This window comes from Antechinus flavipes, chromosome 2 (assembly GCF_016432865.1).
Source record: "Antechinus flavipes isolate AdamAnt ecotype Samford, QLD, Australia chromosome 2, AdamAnt_v2, whole genome shotgun sequence".
Taxonomy (NCBI): Eukaryota; Metazoa; Chordata; class Mammalia; order Dasyuromorphia; family Dasyuridae; genus Antechinus; species Antechinus flavipes.
This window is the reverse complement of record NC_067399.1, coordinates 206,770,670-206,792,746: the sequence shown is the minus strand read 5'-3', so window position 1 is coordinate 206,792,746 and position 22,077 is coordinate 206,770,670. Positions and strand designations below refer to the sequence as shown.

The window sequence follows — 22,077 nt, the reverse complement described above, 5'->3', positions numbered from 1 at the left end:
GAGTCGTGGAATTAGAAATCTTTTTTTATCAGTTATAGTGCACTGGAGTCAGATTGGTTAAGGTTCCTAAAGCAAGTCCAAGGATTTTCCCATAGCTAGTGTCTGAGGCTGGAGCTGAATTCAGATTCCTCCTTCATTAATTTGCTATCTGGGTTTTTATTGTATGTGTAGCTCTATGCTAGTGGAATCTAGAAAAGTCTAAAAGATATAGTTTCTAGTCTTGTTGACTATGTAATTTGAACACATAGATCCCCATGGTAAAAGCAATATGGGATGAATGCTACAGAATGGTACAGAGTTTTTCAGAGAAGAGAGAAAATATTTTTAGCAGGATAAATTATTCAGGAAAGCTATAAAGGAAGAGGGATAGTTTGAGTTGGACATTGAACAATGAGTAGGAATTTCCTAGGTGGAAAAGGTATCTCATATAGCAGAACCACATTAATAAAGGCTTGTAGTTGGAAAAGTATGAATTGTGCTCAGAGAGTGTTAGACCTTGGTTTTGGAGTATAGCTTTCATGTAATCAACTAATAGGAAATTAAATCAGAAGAGGTAACCTGGCGATCCAATGTAGACAGCCTGAATGTCAGGCTAAAGAATTTGGATTTGATTGGTAAAATGGAAAGCAATTAAAGATTTTTGAGCAGGGCATTATGATCAAAATGGTGCTTTAGGGAAGATTAATCTGAAAATGGTGAGGGGGATGAATAAGAGGACCTAGAGATTGGATCAGTATTCAAGAGGGTATCGATGTAGGCTAGGAGTGAGCTGATAAGGCATAATGCATTGGACTTCCTGAGTTCAAACACAGGACAAACCAAGTTTTTGACCTAGAATGAGCTTATTAAGCATTTCTACCACATGCCTTCCCAAAATGCTAGACTTAAACTTCCTTTCCTAAAATTGCTGCCTGATTGTAATGCCTAATCATTAATAAAGCCGTACTTCTGTAGGCCAGAAGCTGGACATTTCCTACAGAACCAGAGATTTATTAAAGTCAAATTATGAAGATATAATTCTAAGTGACTTCTAAGATCTCTTTCAACTCTAAATCCATGATTTTATAATTGTGCTAGGTTGGCATCCTTCCCAGTATTGCTATCTGACACTCCTGCAATTTGTAGGTGTGGCCTAGCAGGAACTTGGACTTTAAACAAAGCAGCAAGTCTAGAGCAGAATATCATAATTTTAAATGCTGCAGAAAGCTCAGCATCATGAGCCAATTTGGTATTAAGAATTTAAGATTTATTTAATATGTTAATTTTTCTATGACCCTTTAGAGACATTCTACTAGTTTTAACTTGACTTCTTGTGCCCCAATGATCTTTGCAAACTCTTGTGAGAGACAGCAGACTCTTTCCCCTACCCCCACTTGCCCCATATCCAGTCAAATGACAAATCTTGTTAATCTCTCACATCATTTCCCCTTCTTTTCATAAACTTGCCACTATAATTCAGCTCCAATGACCTCTCATTTAACACTATTGCAATTGAATTGGTTTCTCTGCATCCAGCCTCTCACCTCTGCAATTCACCCTTTTTCCATACAGTCTCCACAGAGGTGTGATAGTAAATGTTTAACAACGGGCTCTCCTATGCACTTTAAAGTTTATTCTGGATTATTAATACTTTATTCCTTTCTTAAGGCTAGACAATCAAATAAACAATAATTCAAGCACTGAGTTGTAGCTGACATTCCTACACCAAAAAATTTAATGATTAGCATGAACTATTCTGTCTGGCTCCTGCAAATCCCTGAATGCTAGTCCTGTAATTTCCTACAGGTCTTTCCCTTGACTAAAAACTTTCAGATGCTCCCCATATTCTATAGGCTTAAAATAGTCTCAGTGTGACATGTAAGATCTTCCACATTCTGACTCCTACCCACATTTTCAGCCTTAATTCACACTACTTCATTTTGCAAACTTTGCTTTATCACAACCAAGCTAGACTACCAGAAGCTCCCCCAAATCAGTACCCTATCTCATGCCTCCATGCCTCAAGCCCCTTGCCTAGAATGATTTCTTTGTCTTGCCCCTCAAAGTTCTTATCTTCTTTTAAGGCTTTATTCTATTTGCACTTCTCCTTGAAGCCTTCCCAACTCTCTCTCTCTCCTTCCTCTTCCACTAGTGTTGTACCCTCACTCACTTTAATTTTTCTCTTAGTTAGATCTGCATATTATATCCTATCAATAGAACATAGGTTTCTTGGAAACAAGTACTATTTCATTTTTGCCATTCTGTCTCTAGTGATTAGCACAGTTCTTTATACAAAATAGGAGATTAATACATATTGAATTGCTGTTGAATAAAAAAAAAAGCATTATAAGTTTCCTAAGTGCTCAATGTGATATATTTTTCTTTCCCTCTTTTTTAGGTGGTGGAAAAGAATGCAGATCCAGAGACAACACTCTTGGTTTATCTGAGAAGAAAATGTATCCTCAAAGCTCAAAGAAGAGACTTAGCCTTCAGAGGGTGATAGCAGACTTCTGAGGGGAGGCAGGATGGGGCAGGGGTGACACCTGAGCTCTAGTCCCAGCTTTTGGTTAGTTATGTGTCCTTGAGCAAGTGATAACCTTTCTGTTTTTGTCCTGAAAAATGGTCAGATGTGGAGGTAGAGGACACTGGGGTTTGGGAATAATTAGCTTAAGCCAGATAACCTCTAAAATCTCATTTTAGCTCCAATTGTATTGGGACCATCCAAACTTCATGTGGAGAGGGGCTACAGAACTGCCTACATCTGGTTATAGATCTGGAGAGATTGTACCAGTGTCCTACAGAACTGGCTGAGGACACTTTCTCTTTCAGTTTCCTTTATGAAATGGGGATGGCCCTTTTCCTGTTGTATTCCAGAAATAGTGAGTCATCCCTGATTAATAGCAGGAATATTAATGAGGAGGTTTGGCTCTCTTCCTTGCCTATATTAGAAAAGATAGGACACTTATAAAGTAGTGTTCTAGCTATGTTACCTGAGTGGGTGACTCCTCAAGGCGCTATTCTGTTCAAGCATGTCCAGGGGCTGAATCACAGAAAAGATTCCTTTGTATTGGGGACTCCTTTTCCTTAACTCTTGTATTCCCAGTGGGGTTAAGTGGGACCAAACTTGGTTGTGGAGAAGGTGGCTGTGGAGCCTGCACCGTAATGCTGTCCAAGTATGATCGGCTCCAGAATAAAATTGTGTATCCTTTACTTATTGATGGGACTGCCAGGGCTCAGATGTGATTTCATATATGAGTGTGTCCACAATAGAAAAGGACAATAAGGATGATAAAGGGTCTCACTATTGTGGTATTATACATGCATGAGAATTGATTGGAGGAACTTGGGATATTTAGTCTGGAGATGACAATTTGGATGTGTGTGTGTGTGTGTGTGTGTGTGTGTGTGTGTATCTGTGTGTTGGGAATGGGATCAGACATGAAAGCTATTTTTAAACATTTGGAGGACAGTCATAAGAAAAAAGGATTAGGAGTATTCAGGTTGGCCCTGAAAATGAAACTAAGACCAATGAGTAGAAGTCATAAATGAACAGATTCTTTGCTGTTCATTTGTTTAACACATCTTACTCTTTGTGATCCTATCTGGGGTTTTCTTGGCAGAGATAATGGAGTGATTTGTCCTTTCTTTCTCCAGTTCATTTTACAGATGAGGAAATGGAGACAAATAGGGTTAAGTGATTTCCCTAGGGTCATACAGCTGGTATGTATCTGAGGCACTTAAGACAAAGCTTCCTAATAATCAGACAAACCAAAGTGAAAGATGTTGTTTTTGGAGATATTGGGTTCCCCTCTACTAGATGTTTGCTGAGGCCCTTTCCAACTTTAAGATACTGTAACAGCTATATGTTATTTTGGGGTTACCTCTGATCTTTGGAAGGAAGCAAAGAAAGAAGGGGAAAAAGGGAGGGAGAAGGAAAAGGAAGGAAGAGAGAAAAGGAAGAAGCCAAATACTGGAGGGGCTAGAAGAAGAAAGATGGTGAAGGAAATGGAGAGAGAAAGGAAAGATTGAGAAAGGGGGAGAGAGAAAGACAGGGAGAGAGAAAAACAGATAAAGAGAAGGAAAGAGAGGGGAAGGAGAAAAACGAGAGAGAGAGAGAGAGAGAGAGAGAGAGAGAGAGAGAGAGAGAGAAAGGGAGAGAGAGAGAGGAAGGGAGAGAGAGAGAGAGAGAGAGAGAGAGAGAGGAAGAGAGAGAGAGAGGAGAGAGAGGAAGGGAGAGAGAGAGAGAGAGGAGAGAGAGAGAGGGAGGGAGGGAGAGAGAGGAAGAGAGAGAGAGAGAGAGAGGAGAGAGAGAGAGGAAGGGAGGGAGAGAGGGGGAGGGAGGGAGAGAGAGGAAGGGAGGGAGAGAGAGGGGAAGGAGGGAGGGAGGGAGGGAGGGAGGGAGAGAGAGAGAGGAAGGGAGAGAGAGAGGGAGAGGGAGGGAGGGAGGGAGAGAGAGAGAGAGAGAGAGAGAGAGAGAGAGAGAGAGAGGGAGAGGGAGAGAGAGAGAGAGAGAAGAAAGGGAGAGAAAGAGGAAAAGAGAGAGAAAAAAAGAAAAAGAGACAGAGGAAAGGAAGGAGACTATGAAAGAATATGTGATGTAATGCCATGAAAAGAAGGGGACCTACATTTTGTGTTCAAATCCTACCTCAGACTCTTAATTTGTGTGATCTTGACTAAGTCATATAATGTGTCTATTCTGTTTCCTCATTTGTACAATGAGAGAGTTGAGGTATGTGAACTTTGAGGTCTGTCCCAGTTCTAGTTCTACTATCCTTTACTTGGATTTCCAGCCACTTTTCTGCCAATGCCTGTTTGGCCCCTATCTGTTCCCTACATCACGTTGCTGTGACAACTGTGGAAGGAATAGGAAGTACCAAGACCAGGCTGCATCCTGTCCAGGTGAGCTGGGCTGGTGCTGAGGGTGGTAAACCAGAGAAGAAAAAGCATACTTTTTGGCAGTAGCAAATTTGCAGAGAATTATACCTTGGACTCCTGACTTGACAGATTCTCAGAGTTGAAAAACAACTCAGAAGTCTTTAGCTCACTCCATAGCTCTGTAAGGGAAGTGCTCCTTGATGACATCAGGTCTAAGTACATTACAAACATTGGGCTTTGTATCTAATCCTGCTTTCTGATGTATATATCACTGGGCTGAATTTATAAAATATAGAAAGCATTCTTTTCTGTTTCTTGTGGGTACTAGGAGGCTGAAGGAAGTCATACTTGAGTCCATTTTTCCCTATGGAACAAAAATCTTGAGAGCCCAACATTTTAGTAGGAGGAAGAAGAGGTAAAGAAAAGGAAGAAATGAATTAATCAATATTTATTAAGTACCTACTGTGTATTGGTACCATGCTAAGTGCTAGAAATGATACCTTTTTTCTCTTCTGGTGCTTATGGTAGTTATGGGCAACAAGGCTTCCCATGATATTATCTTCTGAACCAAAAAGGAAGGGAAAGGATATTACTTTTACAAAATATTGTTTATTCAATCAACAAACATTTTAAACATTGAGGTAGGCAATGGGACAAGCTGCAAAGTTTAGAGAAGCCACAATTTATCCTTGTCCTTATGGACTATTATGCAAACACAAATAAATGTGGTATACAGGACAGTTAAGTGGAAAACTCGATGCATTTTGGAAATAGAGGCTGTCAGCAGCTCAGTCCCTGGTTCTGCCACTTACTAATCTGTGCCACCTGGGACAAGTCCCTTTAACTCTCTGGGCCTCAGCTTTTATATCTGTAAAAATGACAGATGTGGACAAATCAAATGAATTCTAATGTAATTTCTTTCTCTAAATCTATAATTCTAAATTAGTCAAAAAACACTTATTGAGCACTTACTAAAAGTCAGACAGTGCTTACCCTAGAAATATAAAGAAAGATCAGAGCAGTCCTCAAAAAACATGGAGGACATATATGGAGGATACAACTGATAGATAATTAAGTACATTCACATATATTGTGAATATATGGATATATTTGTGTATACATGTGTATATATGTATATACATACACATGAGCACATATATGTGTATATGTAATATGCACTTTGTCTCTTTTTCTTGTCTTTCTTTCTCTATCTTTATCTCTTCCTTTCTCTTTGCATGTGGTGTGTATGCTTTTGTCTCTCTTTCTCCTTGTCTTTGTCTATCTTTGTCTCTGTGTATGTCTCTCTGTCTCTGTTCTATCTTTATCTTTGTCTTTCTTTTTCTTTCTCTGTCTCTTAATTTCATATGCATCTAGTTATTTATAAGTTATTTCCTAGAGTTCCAAAGAACTCTAGCTCTTTGAGCTCAGAGACCTGTTTTGCTTTTTTTTTTTTTTTTTGTATTCCTAGTACCTACATGAGTCTGACACAGTAAATACTTAACAAATGCTTGTTGACTTATTGGTAGCTAATTAAATCTTTCACTCTAATGGAAAAGTAAAACGAAGTTTATTCCCAATGGAGGGGGTGCAAAGGGCATAATGTTGTAGCTTGTGGGGAAGTCTTTCTTTAACCAAACGAAAACAACAAGTAGGGTAACATAAATAAATTCCTCTTTGAAATAAGGAAGCACCAAAAACTGTTCTCACTATTTCTGAGGTACAGAATTGTTAAGTGATTATTTTCCAATATCACCAGAAATGTAAGGTTCATATCTAGAATCTAGGTCCTAGGATTCCCTCTGCCCCCGCCCTTTACCTCTAGACTTTCATAACTCTTTGATCCAAAACATTAATATGCCTCATTTTACTTTTAATCCTCCATTTTCCCATTAAAAGTCCCCAAACCCCTTTTTCTGTGGCTAACATCCTTTCAGGAGGCTCTATTCCTTGGGTCAGCCACTGACTTACAGAATGTCTATGAGGATATTGCTTCACTTCCAGAAATGTTAATTTCTTTAACAGTAAAAACAGCATGCCACTCAGTTATGTAATTCATAGGAATGATATAAGAACTAATGAATACTTCTGCTTATTTTGAAATAGTGGGTGAAAGGTAGAATGAAAATTTTTATCCTGATAATCTGCCTACCAACTGTTCTCATACAGGGAAAAAGGTTCTTATTCCTAACTTCTTCAAAAGGCAAGGTAGTCCAATCTTATCACAACACCTGTTAACAAAAATCCCATTTCTCACTTTTCTTCCAGTTTTTCTGGAATAACCACAATTAAGAGGAAAATGGCATTGGTATTAAGGTTAAACAAACTAATGACATAGTTCCTTAATTTCTGCTGATTGGGCATAAGGCAGGACCCTCATCTGTAAAATGAACTAGAGAAGGACATAGCAAACCACTCCAGTATCTTTGCCAAGAAAAACCCAAATAAAGTCACAGAGTTCAACAATTGAAAACCAACTGAACAAATACAAGAATAACTGGGTATAACCATATTTTGAGGGGGAAATAAATTAAGAAAAGTCTTCTAAGAAAATTTCTTTTAAAAAAGTATATTTAAAATATATTTTTTCTTAAAATCAATACTGTCCTAGCTAGTCTAAAATATGTACTCACTTTATGTAGAAATCTTCCTAAAGTTCACTGGCACTTTTTCCTTATGTCTCAAACAGCATTGACTTTCCCATTTGGACAGAATCAAAACTGGAAGAGACCTAAGTGGGCAACTAATCCAATCATTCTTGGAAAAAAATGTTTCAATATACTATACCTGATGAGGGGCTATTGGGTTTTCACTTAAAGATCTTTAGAGATGGAATCCAATTATTCTGAGACAATCCGTCCAGCTTTTGAACTTTGCATAGCATATTGCTTTGAATTTCTCATGCATTTATGATGTATCATTTTGTATCATAGTGGTCTACATTTGTTTTACATTCCCCTAATGGAACTCTATGAAGGCAGAAATTCCACCTTATCTAAACTTTGTATCTCCTCCAGTTCCCCGCATTTACCATGAACATAATAAATTCTAATGGCTGAATAAATGACTTTGTTTAAGCCCTGGTCAAAGCCTTGGGGTGGGGTAGCTGGTTCAACAATTCTTTTTGTTTTTTCTTCTTTTTCTTTTATTGGTCCAACAATTTGTACTTTCTTTTTTTTAGGAGAGAATCTCCAAAAGTCATGGCTCTCAGTGTGGCTTCTGCACCCCTGGCATTGTCATGAGCATGTATACTCTGCTCCGGAACAATCCTGAGCCCACGATGGAGGAAATTGAAAATGCTTTCCAAGGTTTGTCCCCCATCCCCACCCTGACTCCCAAAGTAATCCGAGGAGGTATCAAAGAGGATTACTTGGAATTGGAGATCTTGCAGGAAAAAAAAAAAAGCCAGGGAGTGTATTTAAGACATATTAAGGTTGGTCTCTTAAAATGAGCAGTGCTGAGTGAAGTAGAACAAGAGAAGCCACTGTTTCGAAGAAGGAGAATATCTAGACAGGACATAGAGCTGTCTTCAATAATTTGAAAGTCTACCATGATGAAGGAAGATTAGCCTTGTTCTTGAACAAGGAATAGTGGATGGAAGCCACAAAAGAAGAAATTTTAGGCTTAATATAGTGTAGTGGGAAACATTTAGTAAGAATCAGAATTATCTCAAACTGGAATGGACAGCCCCAGGAAGTAGTAGGTTTCCCCTAACTTGGAAATCCCCCACAATGACTGAAGGACTTGTTTCTTAGTCTTAATGATTTCGAGCATTTGTTGGAGTTGTCTTGGAAGGCATTCTTGTTCAGCTATAGGTTGGACTAGTTGGCCTGTGAGATCCCTTCCATTTCTGAGAGTCTGTGATCCCAATAAAAGAGAGAATTTCTTTAACCCAAAGAATCAGAATTAAGATTTGGCAGGATGCCTTTCCTATTGGAAGGACTTTTTTTTTCTTTTGTGAGGCAATTGGTTAAGTGACTTATCCAGGGTCACACAACTAGGAAATGTTAAGTATCTGAGATTGGATTTGAAGTCAGGTCTTTGGGAAGACCTTTTTATACTGTTGGAGATAGGCAGTTAGGAAGCATGGGTAATAGAATGCTGAATAAGTTGCCTAAGCTAAAATCCTATCTCAAAGACTCATTAACTGTGTGACTTTGGGCAAGTTCACTTAACTCCAATTGCCTCACCCTCCCCCGACCCCCCCCAAAGAAAGGAATAATAATAGTATCTTTCTCCCAAAGTTATGGTGGAATAAAATGAAATTATATTTGAAAAGTGTTTTGCAAATCTTAAAGTGTTATATAACTGTTAGCTATTGTTATGATTACGTTCTATCCTTATATTCACCCCAGTTAGTCAACAAGCACTTATTAAGCACTTATTATATATCAGACATTGTGATAAATATTTGGGGTATAGAGAAGATGGAAACATGGTGCCTAACCTCAAGAGCTTACATTTTAATAGGGGTAGACAGCAGGGAAAAAATTATACTGTAGGCAAAGCACATACAGTGTGAAGGGAAGTTCATCTTAGAAGACAAGGTCTAGCATCTGGGACTTCTCTTTAAGTCTCTTATTGGCTCCATCATAGTTGGTGAGCAGCTGGAATGGACCTAGCTCACTGAATGGGAGTTGAAGGGAGCAGTGGGAAGCAGAGGGCCCATGAAAAGCTGGTTTGAGAAACTCTATAGCAGCCAGTATATGAATATTCAAATGTCTACTCTTTTCCTCCACTATATTGTGTAAATGGGGGGTGGCGGGGCAGAGGAAGGTTTGTTACTTAAGGAAAGTAATTAAGCTAGAGATCAATATTAAGTTGTGAGGGAAAAGATTTATGTTTCTTAGCAGACAGAAGAAACAGGTATTTTGATTTGTCCTTACAAATGGGGACAAGTACCTGAATAATATTAATAGCTAACATTTATGTTCCAAGCTCTGTGCTAAGTACTTTACAGTTATTATCTAGTTTGATTTTCATTAGAATCCTAGTAGGTTGGTGCTATATTTATCCCCATTTTACAAATAAAAAACCAGAGGCAAATGAGTATTTAGTAGGATCTGACAGGCTCACATAGCTACTAACTGTCTGAGGCTGGATTTGAACTCTGGAGTTCCCATCTCTAGGCCCAACATTCTATCTACTGGGATACCTAGCTGCCCCAATACAGTAGCCATCATCCTGGGTTGGGCGGTACTATCTGCCCCTGTGGAACTTTCCAAATAGTGTAGCTGAGGCTACAATAGATAGATACATCCTGCCCAGATATTTATGAACTTTGGAACACAACTTAACCTCTTTTAGCCTCAGTTTCTCCACATGTAAAATGAGAGGATGGATTTGATGCTTTCTAAGGTCTCTTGTAGCTCTAGATCTGTGATTCCATGACACTCCAGATACACCAGCCTAACCCTCAAATTCACTCTCTTTATAATTCTTTGCTCTGTTGAACATCACCACTAATAGGCAAGTCTGCTTTTTTTTTTTCTTCTTGCTTTTTACCCCACAGGGAACCTGTGCCGTTGTACGGGCTACAGACCTATCCTTCAAGGCTTTAGGACATTTGCCAGGGTAAGTGTCATTGGTCAGCTTCTATCCTAGCTCTTGGCAGGGGAGGAAAGGCCTGACAAATTCAAAATAGCAACAGCATTGTCTAGTTCTAGTAAGTGGCCGTTTTCCAGGCCTGCCAGGAATGGTCTTAATTTCTACTTCTTCAAAACCCTTATCTTCCTTCTAAATTCAGCTCAAGGGCCAAGACAAGAAACATTTTTTCTGATTCTCTGTTATGGGTCTTCTTCCCCCCAAATTGCTTTTTATTATATATATATATATGTTTGCATATTATTTACTTGACTGTTTTCATATTGTCCATTTACCTTTTGCCCTTTCAAGTAGAGAAGTTCTATAAGGGCAGGGACTGTTTAATTTATGTTTTTCTGTCCCTAGTGCTTACCTGGTATTTGGTAGATGCTTGAAAATGATTGTGCAATTGAATCCAATTGTATTGTTGACCTGGGAAAGTTATTAAAACTTATGTAAATCTCAGTTTTTTATCTGTAAAACTTATGTAAATACTTATGTTTTTTATGCCTTCAAGTTGTAAGGAAAGTACTTTATGAAAATTGCATCCCAATAGAAAGGAATTATTGATAATTATGATAAACACCTACATCTGCTGAATACAGTATAACAACTAAGAATTCTCGTGCTTGGGGCAAGTTCTGTTGAGTGAGGTAAAGTGAGTGGGTAGGGAGAGGAAGCATTGTAAGCACTTCTGATAAAGGCTCAGATAGAATAGAGGAAAAGGCAAGGCCATGCTGTAACCAAATTGTACTGACTCCTGAAAGCCTATTGTTAAATTTTCAATGTGAACATTTATACCTTAGAAATCTGCAAAAACTACACAATGGGGCTTGAATTATTGTTTTATTGGTTATCTAGGCTTAAGTAATAAAGAAAATATTAATAATGTTGATTTAACTTAAATGTGAACCTATTTCAGAGTTTCATTTACCAGCTGTCATCATGGGCGTTAAGGAGGTTGAGAAACAGGGAAGTCAAATATATATGAAGGAATAAGGAATTGTGATGGAGAAGACTATAAATCAGGTAGTGAATTTTATTAGCGAGAAGAGAGAGTGAGTGATCTGGAGGTCCACAAAGGGAAGGAACAAGGACAAGATGGCATGAACTCTGTCTATCTATTTTTGCATGAGCCTTGATGGCCATTGCTTTTATTTTTAAATAATATTTTATTTTCTCCCAATTTCATGTTAAAACAATATTTTAAAAAAAGTTTTAATTTCAAATTCAACACCTCCCTCTCCTCTCCCTTTCCTGTGATTCTGAGTAATCTGATGTAGATTATACATATGCAATCATGCAAAACATTTCTACATTATTCATTTTGTATAAGAAAACAAGAGTAAAAGAAAGAATGAATTAAAGAAAAAAGAAAAGAGGAAGGAAGGGAAGAAAAGAAGAAAGAAGTAAAAAAAAAACAAAGGAAGAGTAAAATACAGTATGCTTCAGTCTATATTCAGACTATCAGTTTTTGCACATGAACTTTAAGGAAGGAGTCATTACTGAATAATGATGGCAGAAAGAGAGAGTCTGAAAGGGCTGTGGGAAGCAAGGAGTGTTTCTTCTCCAGTATTTTAGGGGATGCAAGAGCACTAAGCTGTGGGGAGGATTCTAAGAGAAATGGTGTCTTCAAGAAGAAACTAGTGTTTGAGGAGATAGAAGGAATGTGCAATGAAACCGTGATCTAGGTTGGAAGAGGATTTGTTAACTTTAAAGTTTCCCAAGGGATAGAGTACCAGTCCTGAAGTCAGGAGGACCTGAGTTCAATTCTGACCTCAGTCACTTAATACTTCCTAGCTGTGTGACCCTGGGCGTGTCACTTAACCACAATTGCCTCAGCAAAATAAATAAATAAATAACTTTCCCAGGGGATTATTGAAAAATTGTCATAGATCTATAGCTTAAAAAGAACTCTTGAAGTCATCTAATTCAACCCTCTCATTTTATAGATGAGAAAACTGATTAATTATTATTATTAATTAATTAATAATTAATTAAATGAGTTGACTGAAAGTAGTAAGTTACAGAGGCAATATTGAACTGCAGCCATCCAAAATGAGGAGCTTTTCCCATCATACCACAATGGCAAAGAAGGATAGGGTCCAGGGAGAGTTAGGGTTATTTACTATTTGGGAGAGTTAGGGCTGTTTACTACATGGGATAACCTCTGCCTTTGTAGCTGATCTTCCCATTCCTCCCATCCACATCTCTCTTTTACTGAATTTGGAAATCATCCAGGGCCATAAATTCCCAGGTCAGACACTATATGAGGACAGCTCAACCTCTAACAAAACACCCTATGAGAGAAATTAGGGGGAATAGCCATGGGGAGGGTGGAATACATACTCTTGGGTCAGGGTGAGGAATTACCCTCAAATCTACTCAAATTAGTTCCTTTTTTATTTAGACACTATGGGGGTAACAGATCATATTTTATACCCCTCATGAAATGTTTCCTTATTTTTATAAATAGCTTATTTATTTCTCTTACATGTATTTATAATCTGTCCCTTCCACTGCTCCAAACCCTTTCTTGAATTACTTTATCAACAATTAAATAAAAAATGAAATCCTCATCATAAACATGCATAGTTTAGTAAAAACAAATTCGCACACTGGCCAGACCTCCAAAATCTGTATCTTATTCTCATTTTAAAGTTCATCCACTCTCTGGTAGGGGGTAAGTAGAGTGTTTTATTCTTGGTCCTCTGTAATACTGGTTTATCATTGCATTGATTTATCTTTCTGAGTTGTTTTTCTCTATAATGTCACGTATAAATTATTCTCCCACTTTAGCTCACTCAGAAAGTGTTTTCCAGTTCTACCTGAGTTTTCAGTGAGTCCAAGACCTTAAAATTCGTACTGAAAGAGGCTATCATCTAATATACTCTCTTCAGCTTGCAGATAAGGAAACTAAAACTCTCAGTTTTAGCATAAGTTCTCCAAGGTCATAACAGTGGCAAGTAACAGAGGTGAGATTGAAACTAGCCTCTTGGGACTCGAAAAGCCCAGGGCAGTTTTCAGTACATCACACTGTGCTACTCTGTTGTCAACCCAATTCAGAGAAGTGTTGGAGAACAGTGGGATTTTTCCATTCCTGTGGGCCAATTATGGCACATCCTGAGCTGGTTCCTGGAAAAGGCAAAATGTCTAAAAAGTTAATTCTTTAAAGAAATGCAGGAAGTAGCTTTCCTAGAACTCAGCAAGACCAGTCAGGCATGCAGGTGCTATAAATGATACTGATTACCATTTCACTGAACTCACCATGAGTATGTAATTGTCCCAGTGTGGGATTTATAAGACTGGTTATTAAGACATCCTCCCTCTAAGGCACTGGCTCTTGAATCCCTGTGGCTGTATATACTATGTCAGGAAACACAAAGCATATGAATACATTCATACAAATTCCACCCCCATAAAACAAAACAAAACAAAAACAAAACCTATAGTGTAGCAAAGATGGAGCTGAGCTGTGTCTAGGAATTCCAGCAGCCAAGATAAATTGTAGGTTGGGTAAGGGAGAGAAAACACGTAGAGATTCGTTGGCTCTGGTCTGATGCAAGTAGCACTGGTAAAGAGGTTTTTCCCTCAGAAAATCCAGCCACACACCACCAATGGGGTGGCTAGCAGCACCAGGCAGGTGTGTGGGGACAGTGGGAAAAGTTGGCCTTGAACATGGGGTATGAGCATGGGAAGTGACCTTAAATAGAACTGGGTTCTCTCTCTAGATGGCAATATTCTGAGAAGAAGCCCCCAGTTCCTCATTTTAGTAATAGCTCTAGGAGTAGGGTTAAACAGGATTTTCTTATCTTAATTTCCCAGAGACTTTACCCATTTTCCATGATTTTTGTGGGGCATGAGATGATTCTGATTCTAAATCAAAGAATGATATCAGTCTCAGGAATGGATATGTTGAATCTGCAGGGAGTCGATAATTTAAAACATGAAATGTCAGAACTAGAAGGGATCTTCAGTCCTTTAGGCTCCCACCCCCACAACCTTTAAAATAAAATAAAAATAAGTGGACTCAGAGAGGTGAAGAGACTGGGAGAGGGGGAAGTCACAGAACAGATTTGAGATTGGAGTCCTGGTCTTTATATTCTGAGACTAGATAGGATATCATGCTCCCTCTCCCTTGCCTCTACCCCATTGGCTGTTGAGATGTTTCAGTTCCTGATCAGACATCTTGTTTAGTCCCTGATCAGGAGTAAGTTTTAACCATTTTTGTTTCTCAATATAAATGTAGGGCTAATTGTCACTTTCCTGAGCCTTTTGACTACTCTCTTTCTAAGGAAGAGCAATTAGATTTTTTTTTTCCTCCTATAGCTTGCCCTTGTCCTAGAAGATAGAAGTAGGTGTGGAGGCAGAGTGAAATCCTGCTTCTATTAAGTATTAGCTCTGTGACCAACATCAAGCTACTTGACCACTCTGAGCCTATTTTTTTATCTGGAAAATAGGGATGAGAATACTGCATGGGATCTTCTATTTGGAGTTTTCCAGAGGAAATTATTCAACAGCTCAGTGATCAGGTGTCAACATTTTATCTGGGGAACACAGGGCAGGACTCTGAATGAGTAGCCCATGATATCCTTGGCAAGAAATCTCCGTCCTTAAAATTCTCATAATACTTTCTCCTCTCTTTATCCTTATTTTCCTTTCTCTTGAATTATAGCTATTTGTATAAGTATTTTTCCTCCATCAGACTGATGTTCCTTGAGAGCAGGTTCATGACATTCATTTTTATATCTACTCTCCAATTTGCCTTGTCCATTACATGTAGTTACTAAATGTTTATGAATGTATTGATTCCTTTAAATAGACGAGATTGGGGCAGTTAGGTGGCTCAGTGGATAGAGCACCAGTCCTGAAGTCAGGAGGATCTGAGTTCAAATGTGACTTCAGATACTTCATATTTCCTAGCTGTGTGACCCTGGGCAAGTCACTTAGCTTCAATTGCCTCAGCAACTAAATAAATAAATAAACTAGACCAGACCAAGAGGCAGCTAGGTGGTAGAGTGAATAGAAGTCTAGGCCTGTAGTCAGGAAGGCCTGAATTCAAATCCGACTTCAGACATTTATTAGCTGTGTGCCTCTGGGAAAATCACTTAATTTCTGTCTGCCTCAGTTTCCACAGTTGTAAAATGGGGATAATAATAGCCTCTACTTCCTTGGATTGTTGTAAAAACCAAATGAGATAGTAACTGTAAAACATTTAGCACCGTGTTTGACACATAGAGGGTCCCACATATATGATAGCTATTGTTAGTACTGTTGTTAAACTTGAATATCAATCAGTTAATCAACTGATAAGGTCCTGCTGTGGGCTAGGCACAGGGAATACAAAGAAAAAAAATGAAAGTCCCTGCCCTCAAGGAGGTTATATTCTTTGGGGGAAGATAACATGTGTATACATGAGTATATACAAAAAGCATGTATATATGTATGAGCAAATACAAAATATACAAAACATACATGAGTAATACAAAATACAAACAGAGTATATATAAAGTATAACAAAAATGAGTATATTAAAAAAGGCAATTTGTTGGGAGAGGGGCTATATTAACAGTTGACGGGGTTAAGGGAAATTCAACGTCAAAGGTACATTTGAACTAAGCTTTAAAAAAGGGAACAAGGGATTCTAAGTCATGTTGGTGAGAAAAAATTATGCTATGGGCATGAGGTGTGAGATACAATGTCTGAGAAATAGCAAAGTCAGGTTGGCTATACCATAGCACAAATGAAAGGCAAGTTAAAACCAGGTTGTGAAGGGTTTTAAATAACAAAAAAAAAAAAAAAAAAGAAAGAAAGAAAGAAAGAAAAGTTTTTATTTGAGACTAGTGGTAACAAGGGAGGGAATTTCTTGAGCAAGGGAGTAGTATTGCTTTAGGAAAATCACAATGGTAATCTTACAGAGAATAAGTTGAAGTAGGGAAATCAATCCTGAGGGTCTATCAGTCTTCCAGGCATGAGTTGACTTTTTCTATCATCTCTACTTAGTGCCTATCATAAGGGGCTCATACACATTGATTTAGGAATGTCTTGTAATTAGATTAGAACAATCAACAGACAATCTAGTACAGCCACCAGTTGTATTGGATGAGATGGGAGGTCTCCCTTACACTCATTTACTCCAGGAAGAGGAAACAGAATTGCAGTTCTCTGAAAGGGAATCTATTTTCTTCAGCCTTGAAAGAGTTTCTGAGTAAAAGCAAATATACTTTATTCTCTTAGGATGGGGGATGCTGTGGAGGAAAGGGAGAGAATCCAAACTGCTGCATGAATCAAAAAGAAAATAGCACGGTAAGCCCTTTACCCTCAGTCCCAGTCCCTCCTGTGACCAGAGCTTGTGCAACTAAAAGCTGACAAAAGATTGCCAATTGGGCAAGAAAGGGATAGGGGACTGAAAAGTTTGGGAGCATCTGCTTGGTACTTCTCACTGCCCTTATATCCTAGGTTTGCTTCAAAACTGACGGCAAAGTCATTTCTCATCTCCACTCCTGTGTTTCTCTATCAGTAGATGAAGGAAAGGAATCTTACAAGTTTTCTTATTAGATATTTTAAAAGGAGGCAGAGAATACATGTCGCATTTCTTCTTCTCTTACTCCTTTTTTTTTCTTCTTTCTTCCATATGTTCCTTGCTTCCTCCTTTTCCTCCTTCCTTCTCTTCCTTCTTCAGTCTCCTTTTCCAATCCTCCTCTACCTCCTTCTTTACTTCCTCTTCTTCCCTTCTATTCTCTCTCATTCTTCTTTTTCTTCTTCCTCTTCTTTCTCCTCCTCCTCTTCCCTTTCTTCTTCTTCTTCTATTTTTTTCTAGTAAATTTATTTTTAATACATATTGATTTGTGAATCATGTTGGGAGAGAAAAATCAGAGCAAAAAGGAAAAACTATGGAAGAAATTAAAAAGAAATAGAAAAAAGGAGTGAATATAACATGTGTTAATTTATATTCAGTTTCCCTAGTTCTTTTTCTGGATGCAGATGGCATTTTCTGTCCAAAATGTATTGGAATTGCTTTGGATCACTGAACCACTGAGAAGAAACAAGTCTTTCATAATTGATCTTCATACATTCTTGCAGTTATTGTGTACACTCAGGAGTAGTTCAGTAAATCTTTCCAGGTCTTTCTAAAATTAGTTTGTTCATTGTTTTTATAGAACAGTAATGTTTCATTACTTTCATATACCACAACTTGTTCAGCTATTCCCCAAGTGATGGGCATATACTCATTTTCCAATTCTTCACTATCACAAAAAGAGCTGTTACAAACATTTTTGCACATATGAATCCCTTTCCCTTCTTTATGTCTCCTTTTCTTCCTCCTCCTCTTCCTTCTTCTTTTTCCTATTCTTAATCATCTTCATTTTCTCTTCCTCTCCTTCCTTCTTTTTCTTCTTCCTCTTCCTCTTCTTCCTCTTTCTTTTCCTCCTCTTATCTTATCCTCCTCTATTTTTTTGCAGTTACATCTCTCATCATCTTTGTTTAATCCAGAGGAATTCCTGCCATTAGATCCTACCCAGGAGCCTATCTTCCCACCAGAGTTAATGGTAGGTGATGTCTCAATGGGGGAAATGAGCTTTTTAACTTGATTTTTGTACTGTCTCTACTAGAGACAAGCTGTGAGGTAATTGTCAGAGACCCAATAGTCCTGGATTTGAATGCTATTCTTGAAATTTACTCAGTGTGCAATAGCCATACCTAAAGCATAGAGCTCAAGGCTGTTCTGGAGTAATGTATGCAAAGTACTTTATAAATGTTAGCTCTTATTAGTCAAGTAATAACATGGTGTAGTGTCAGGAAGTAGTTGATTTCTTTTAAAATTCAGTTTCCTAGTTCAATAAAAGTACTTTGACTTTCAAAATTTAATTCATTCCCAACTTTCCATGAATATTATTATAGAATAAAAAAGATTTGCCTGTATGTTATTTGAGAGTTGTTTTTTAGTCTTTCATTTCTTTTTTCTTCACATAAAATATAGTGTGCTTTCCTCCATTCATAGCACCTTGGAAATCTCTCAATTTTGCTACCAGACCCCATGTTAAAATCATTAATTGTGGATTGTTTATTTCACTTCAGTTCATAGAGCCACAGAAGCTGGAGTTGGAAGCAGAGTTGGCAAGGAACTTAGAATATAGAGCATAAAATACCAGAGCTAGAAAAGACTTTAGAATATAGAACTATGGAATTCCAGGGTTGAAAGTTTTAAAGTTGGGAAGGACCTTAAAACCACTGAATTGTAAAATGTTAGAGCTGAAAAGGACCTCAAGTAGAACATCATAGCTAAAAGGAACCTTAGAACATAGAATGACCCCGGAATGTGAAATCTGAGCATGTAGAACCGTAGATTTCAGAACTGGAAGAAAGCTAATAACATAGAACCATAGAATGCCAGAGCTAGAAGGGACTTCAGAATATAGAAAAAGCAATATCATAGCTAGATTTCATCAGCTTAGAACATAGATCTGTGGAATGACTAAGCTGGAAAAAACCTTAGAACACTGAATGATAGTTTCATGAATGGAAGGGAAGTAGCATTGGTCCAGAAAGAGTTGACACATAGTGGTTTTAAGTTACTTAACTTTTGGTGCTCTGGGTAGACTACTCACTAAAACAGAAAAGAGGCATTGGTACTTGTTGCGATAGAGGAGATTATCTCATCTAGGTGAGAACTAGGTTCCTTACATCAGGGAAATTAAGGGTCTAGTTTCTATCCCTAAGCATAGAGTAATCAGCTAGTTCCTCCAGTGCACTTAAGAATATTTTTGTCAGGAAAATAGGAATAAGGAAGAGGTAATGTGGCAGTAGGTTTTTTCCCAATCCAGAGAGAAACAATTGAAATTTATATTCTTAGAGACTGAAAGATGAGCCCCAGAAGCAGCTGTGTTTCCAAGGGGAGCGAGTAAAATGGATCCAGGTTGCCACCCTGAAGGAACTGTTGGAACTGAAGTCCCAGCATCCAGATGCCAAGCTGGTGGTGGGGAACACTGAGATTGGTAAAAGGGAATGCTGTGGAAGGGGGTATCACAGGGTCAGGTGCATGTTGTATTGCTTTTAGCACAGTCCAAAGCTGGTGGTTTTTTAATTCCTTTGGGTCCTTCTACAAGGATTTATCTGTTGGATGCCTCAGAGGAGCTTCTGGCAACCTCCATTCTATCAGGTTATTTCCTGACCATGTGAAAATCCATAGGTTGAGAGGGGCAGGTGCTCTCTAATGTCTTGTACCAGGGAAAGTACTTTTAGGAAGGAGAAGAGGTGCTCAAGTGAGACTCTAGTTTGCCTTACTGTTCAGAATTTTGTGACCCTAGAAATATACTGCACAAGAATTGGGAGGCGATGCTTAGATTTAGGATCAGAGGAATTGGGTTCAAACCCCCCAAAAAACTTAGAACTTATAGAGTCTATGTAAATAAGACAACACCTATAGAGTACCAGTTACTTCATCTATAAAAATGAAAGATTTTGACTAGATGAATTCTAAGAATACTTCTCACTCACACTTCATGATCTCTCAGGTCCCTGGCATCTCAGGCTCTTCACTTGGTTTTGACAGGGTCTGTTCAGATGCTTACACAAGGCATGAAGATTGATCACGGATGGCCAATTTTTAAAATCTAAATTTAAAATCTAAAATTTTAGAAATATAGAATCTGGTTTGTAGAAATAGCAACTTGCTTCAGGTAGTAACATTCTGGATAGGAAAATTATCTGATGTTCCTTTTCACCAAAACCATTTCACCCACTGATGAAATAGTACATTGGAGAGTGACTAGAGATTTGTGCCTTAGCAAAAACTACATTTCAGGTTTGGGAGAGCTAGCCTTGATTGGTCACTGATAATTGATACCTTTTCCTGATGTATAGTTGCTAAAGAGGATCCCTATTTGTGATCATCTCTTTCCTCCCCACCCAGGCTTCCAATGGAAATTGTTTTACATTTAGTTGAATTCAAACTTGCCAAGAGCAGTAATATCTCACCTTTCCATATAAAACATAATCTTCCTGAGGAGAGGAGCAGCATCATTTTTATAATTGTGTCCCTAGCCCTTTGGAAGGGGCTTGGCACATAATAGTTGTTGATTTTTGTTGAATTGTGGTGAAGTATTATTTAGAGGAAGCATTTTGTGGTGAGCAGAGAGATGACCTCAGTACTAGTACCTAGAATCAAGTGTTATCTTTGAAACATGCTGACAAATCTGAATTTTGTTCTAGTCAACATTCTAATATTATAAATGGCAGCTGCAATGATAGAGGAACTTTCCTCACAGAGTATTCTCTAGACCAGTGAAAGTATAGGTCTAGAATCTATCTTTATTATTATGGTAGTCTGGGTTCTGTCATATCATGTCAGTGATAAGTAAAGCATTTCTTAAGTAGCTACTATGTGCCAAGCACTTTCCTACACATTGAGAAAACAAAGACAAAAATGAAGGAGTATCTGTCTTCAAAGGAGTTTACAATTCTAAAAGTGGGATCCAAAGCCTATCAAAAAATATTTGCCAGAAAAGGGAGTTTTAGTCTAATTAGCCACAGGAGTTGTCAGTAAAATGAAAGGGTGGTTGAGATCGTTTCTGACTTTGCTGGTAGTGATGACGATGGTTATGAGGACAATGATAACTGGATATCTGACTCTAACTTTTTTTTAAAAAGGTATTGAGATGAAATTTAAGAACAAGCTATTCCCTCTGATAGTCTGCCCAACTTGGATTCCTGAACTAAATTTTGTGGAGCGTGGCCCAGAAGGTGAGTGGGAAATCCTTACTGAATATGGAGGAGTCAAGACATCACTCATTTATGAGTACTTATTATAGGCCAAGCACTATGCTTATCCCTGGAGATATAAAGCAAAACATGGCTCCTGACCTTAAATAATTTGAATGGGAGAAGCAATATGCAAAAAAGCTATGTAAAGACAGTAAAACATGAATGGAAGGTAATCCCAGAGGGAAGGAGCAGCAACAGGAGAAACTGAGAAAGTTCTCCTGAAAAAGGTATGAGTTTAATCTGAGTCTTGAAGGAAGCCAGGATAGCTAGGTGGAAGTCAGAGAAGAGGAAGGAGGAATGGTGGATAACCACTTAAAATACAAAGTCAAGAGGTGAAATGTTGTGTATATGAGGGAAAATGAATAAATTGGTATTGTTGGATTGTAGAAGGTGTGTAGCAAAATAAAATGGAAGAAGACTAAATAGAAGGGATCACCTTGTAAAGATCTTTAAATGCTCAACAGAGAATTTTGTATTTGTTTCTGAATGTGGTAGAGAACTACTGGAGTTTATTGAATTGGGGACAAGAATAGATGACATGATCAGACAAATCACTTTGGCAGCTAAACAGAGGATGGATTGGAATGGGAAGAGATTTGAAGCAGGGAATCAATTAGGAGGCTATCTCATTAGACTAGGCAATAGTCTAGGGTGGTGACTGTGTGAGTAGAGAGAAGGGATCATATATATAGAGAGAAAAATCAATTTACTAACTACTATTACTGTCCAAAAATAGAAGGAATTGAAAGGTAATGAGTGTCCCCTCCTAGGTCTTCAAGCAAAGACAAGGAGTCCCCCATTGGGTATGCATGTTTTGAGGGATGTTACTATCCAAGTACTATCCATGGATCTGACTAGAATGTCTCTGAGCTGTCCCAT

At 38.1% G+C, this 22,077-nt stretch overlaps 1 protein-coding gene across 1 annotated transcript in view; it reads left to right on the top strand.

The window, feature by feature from the left end:
* Positions 1-22,077, top strand: part of XDH (xanthine dehydrogenase) — a 66,934-nt gene that overhangs the window by 4,190 nt on the left and 40,667 nt on the right. The window contains exons 2-10 of the mRNA XM_051976116.1: positions 2,378-2,435; positions 3,083-3,179; positions 4,770-4,878; positions 8,033-8,159; positions 10,364-10,425; positions 16,672-16,740; positions 17,898-17,984; positions 19,289-19,430; positions 21,085-21,177. Coding sequence (XP_051832076.1) covers positions 2,378-2,435; positions 3,083-3,179; positions 4,770-4,878; positions 8,033-8,159; positions 10,364-10,425; positions 16,672-16,740; positions 17,898-17,984; positions 19,289-19,430; positions 21,085-21,177 — 844 coding nt within the window. The remainder of the gene's footprint in view (positions 1-2,377; positions 2,436-3,082; positions 3,180-4,769; positions 4,879-8,032; positions 8,160-10,363; positions 10,426-16,671; positions 16,741-17,897; positions 17,985-19,288; positions 19,431-21,084; positions 21,178-22,077) is intronic.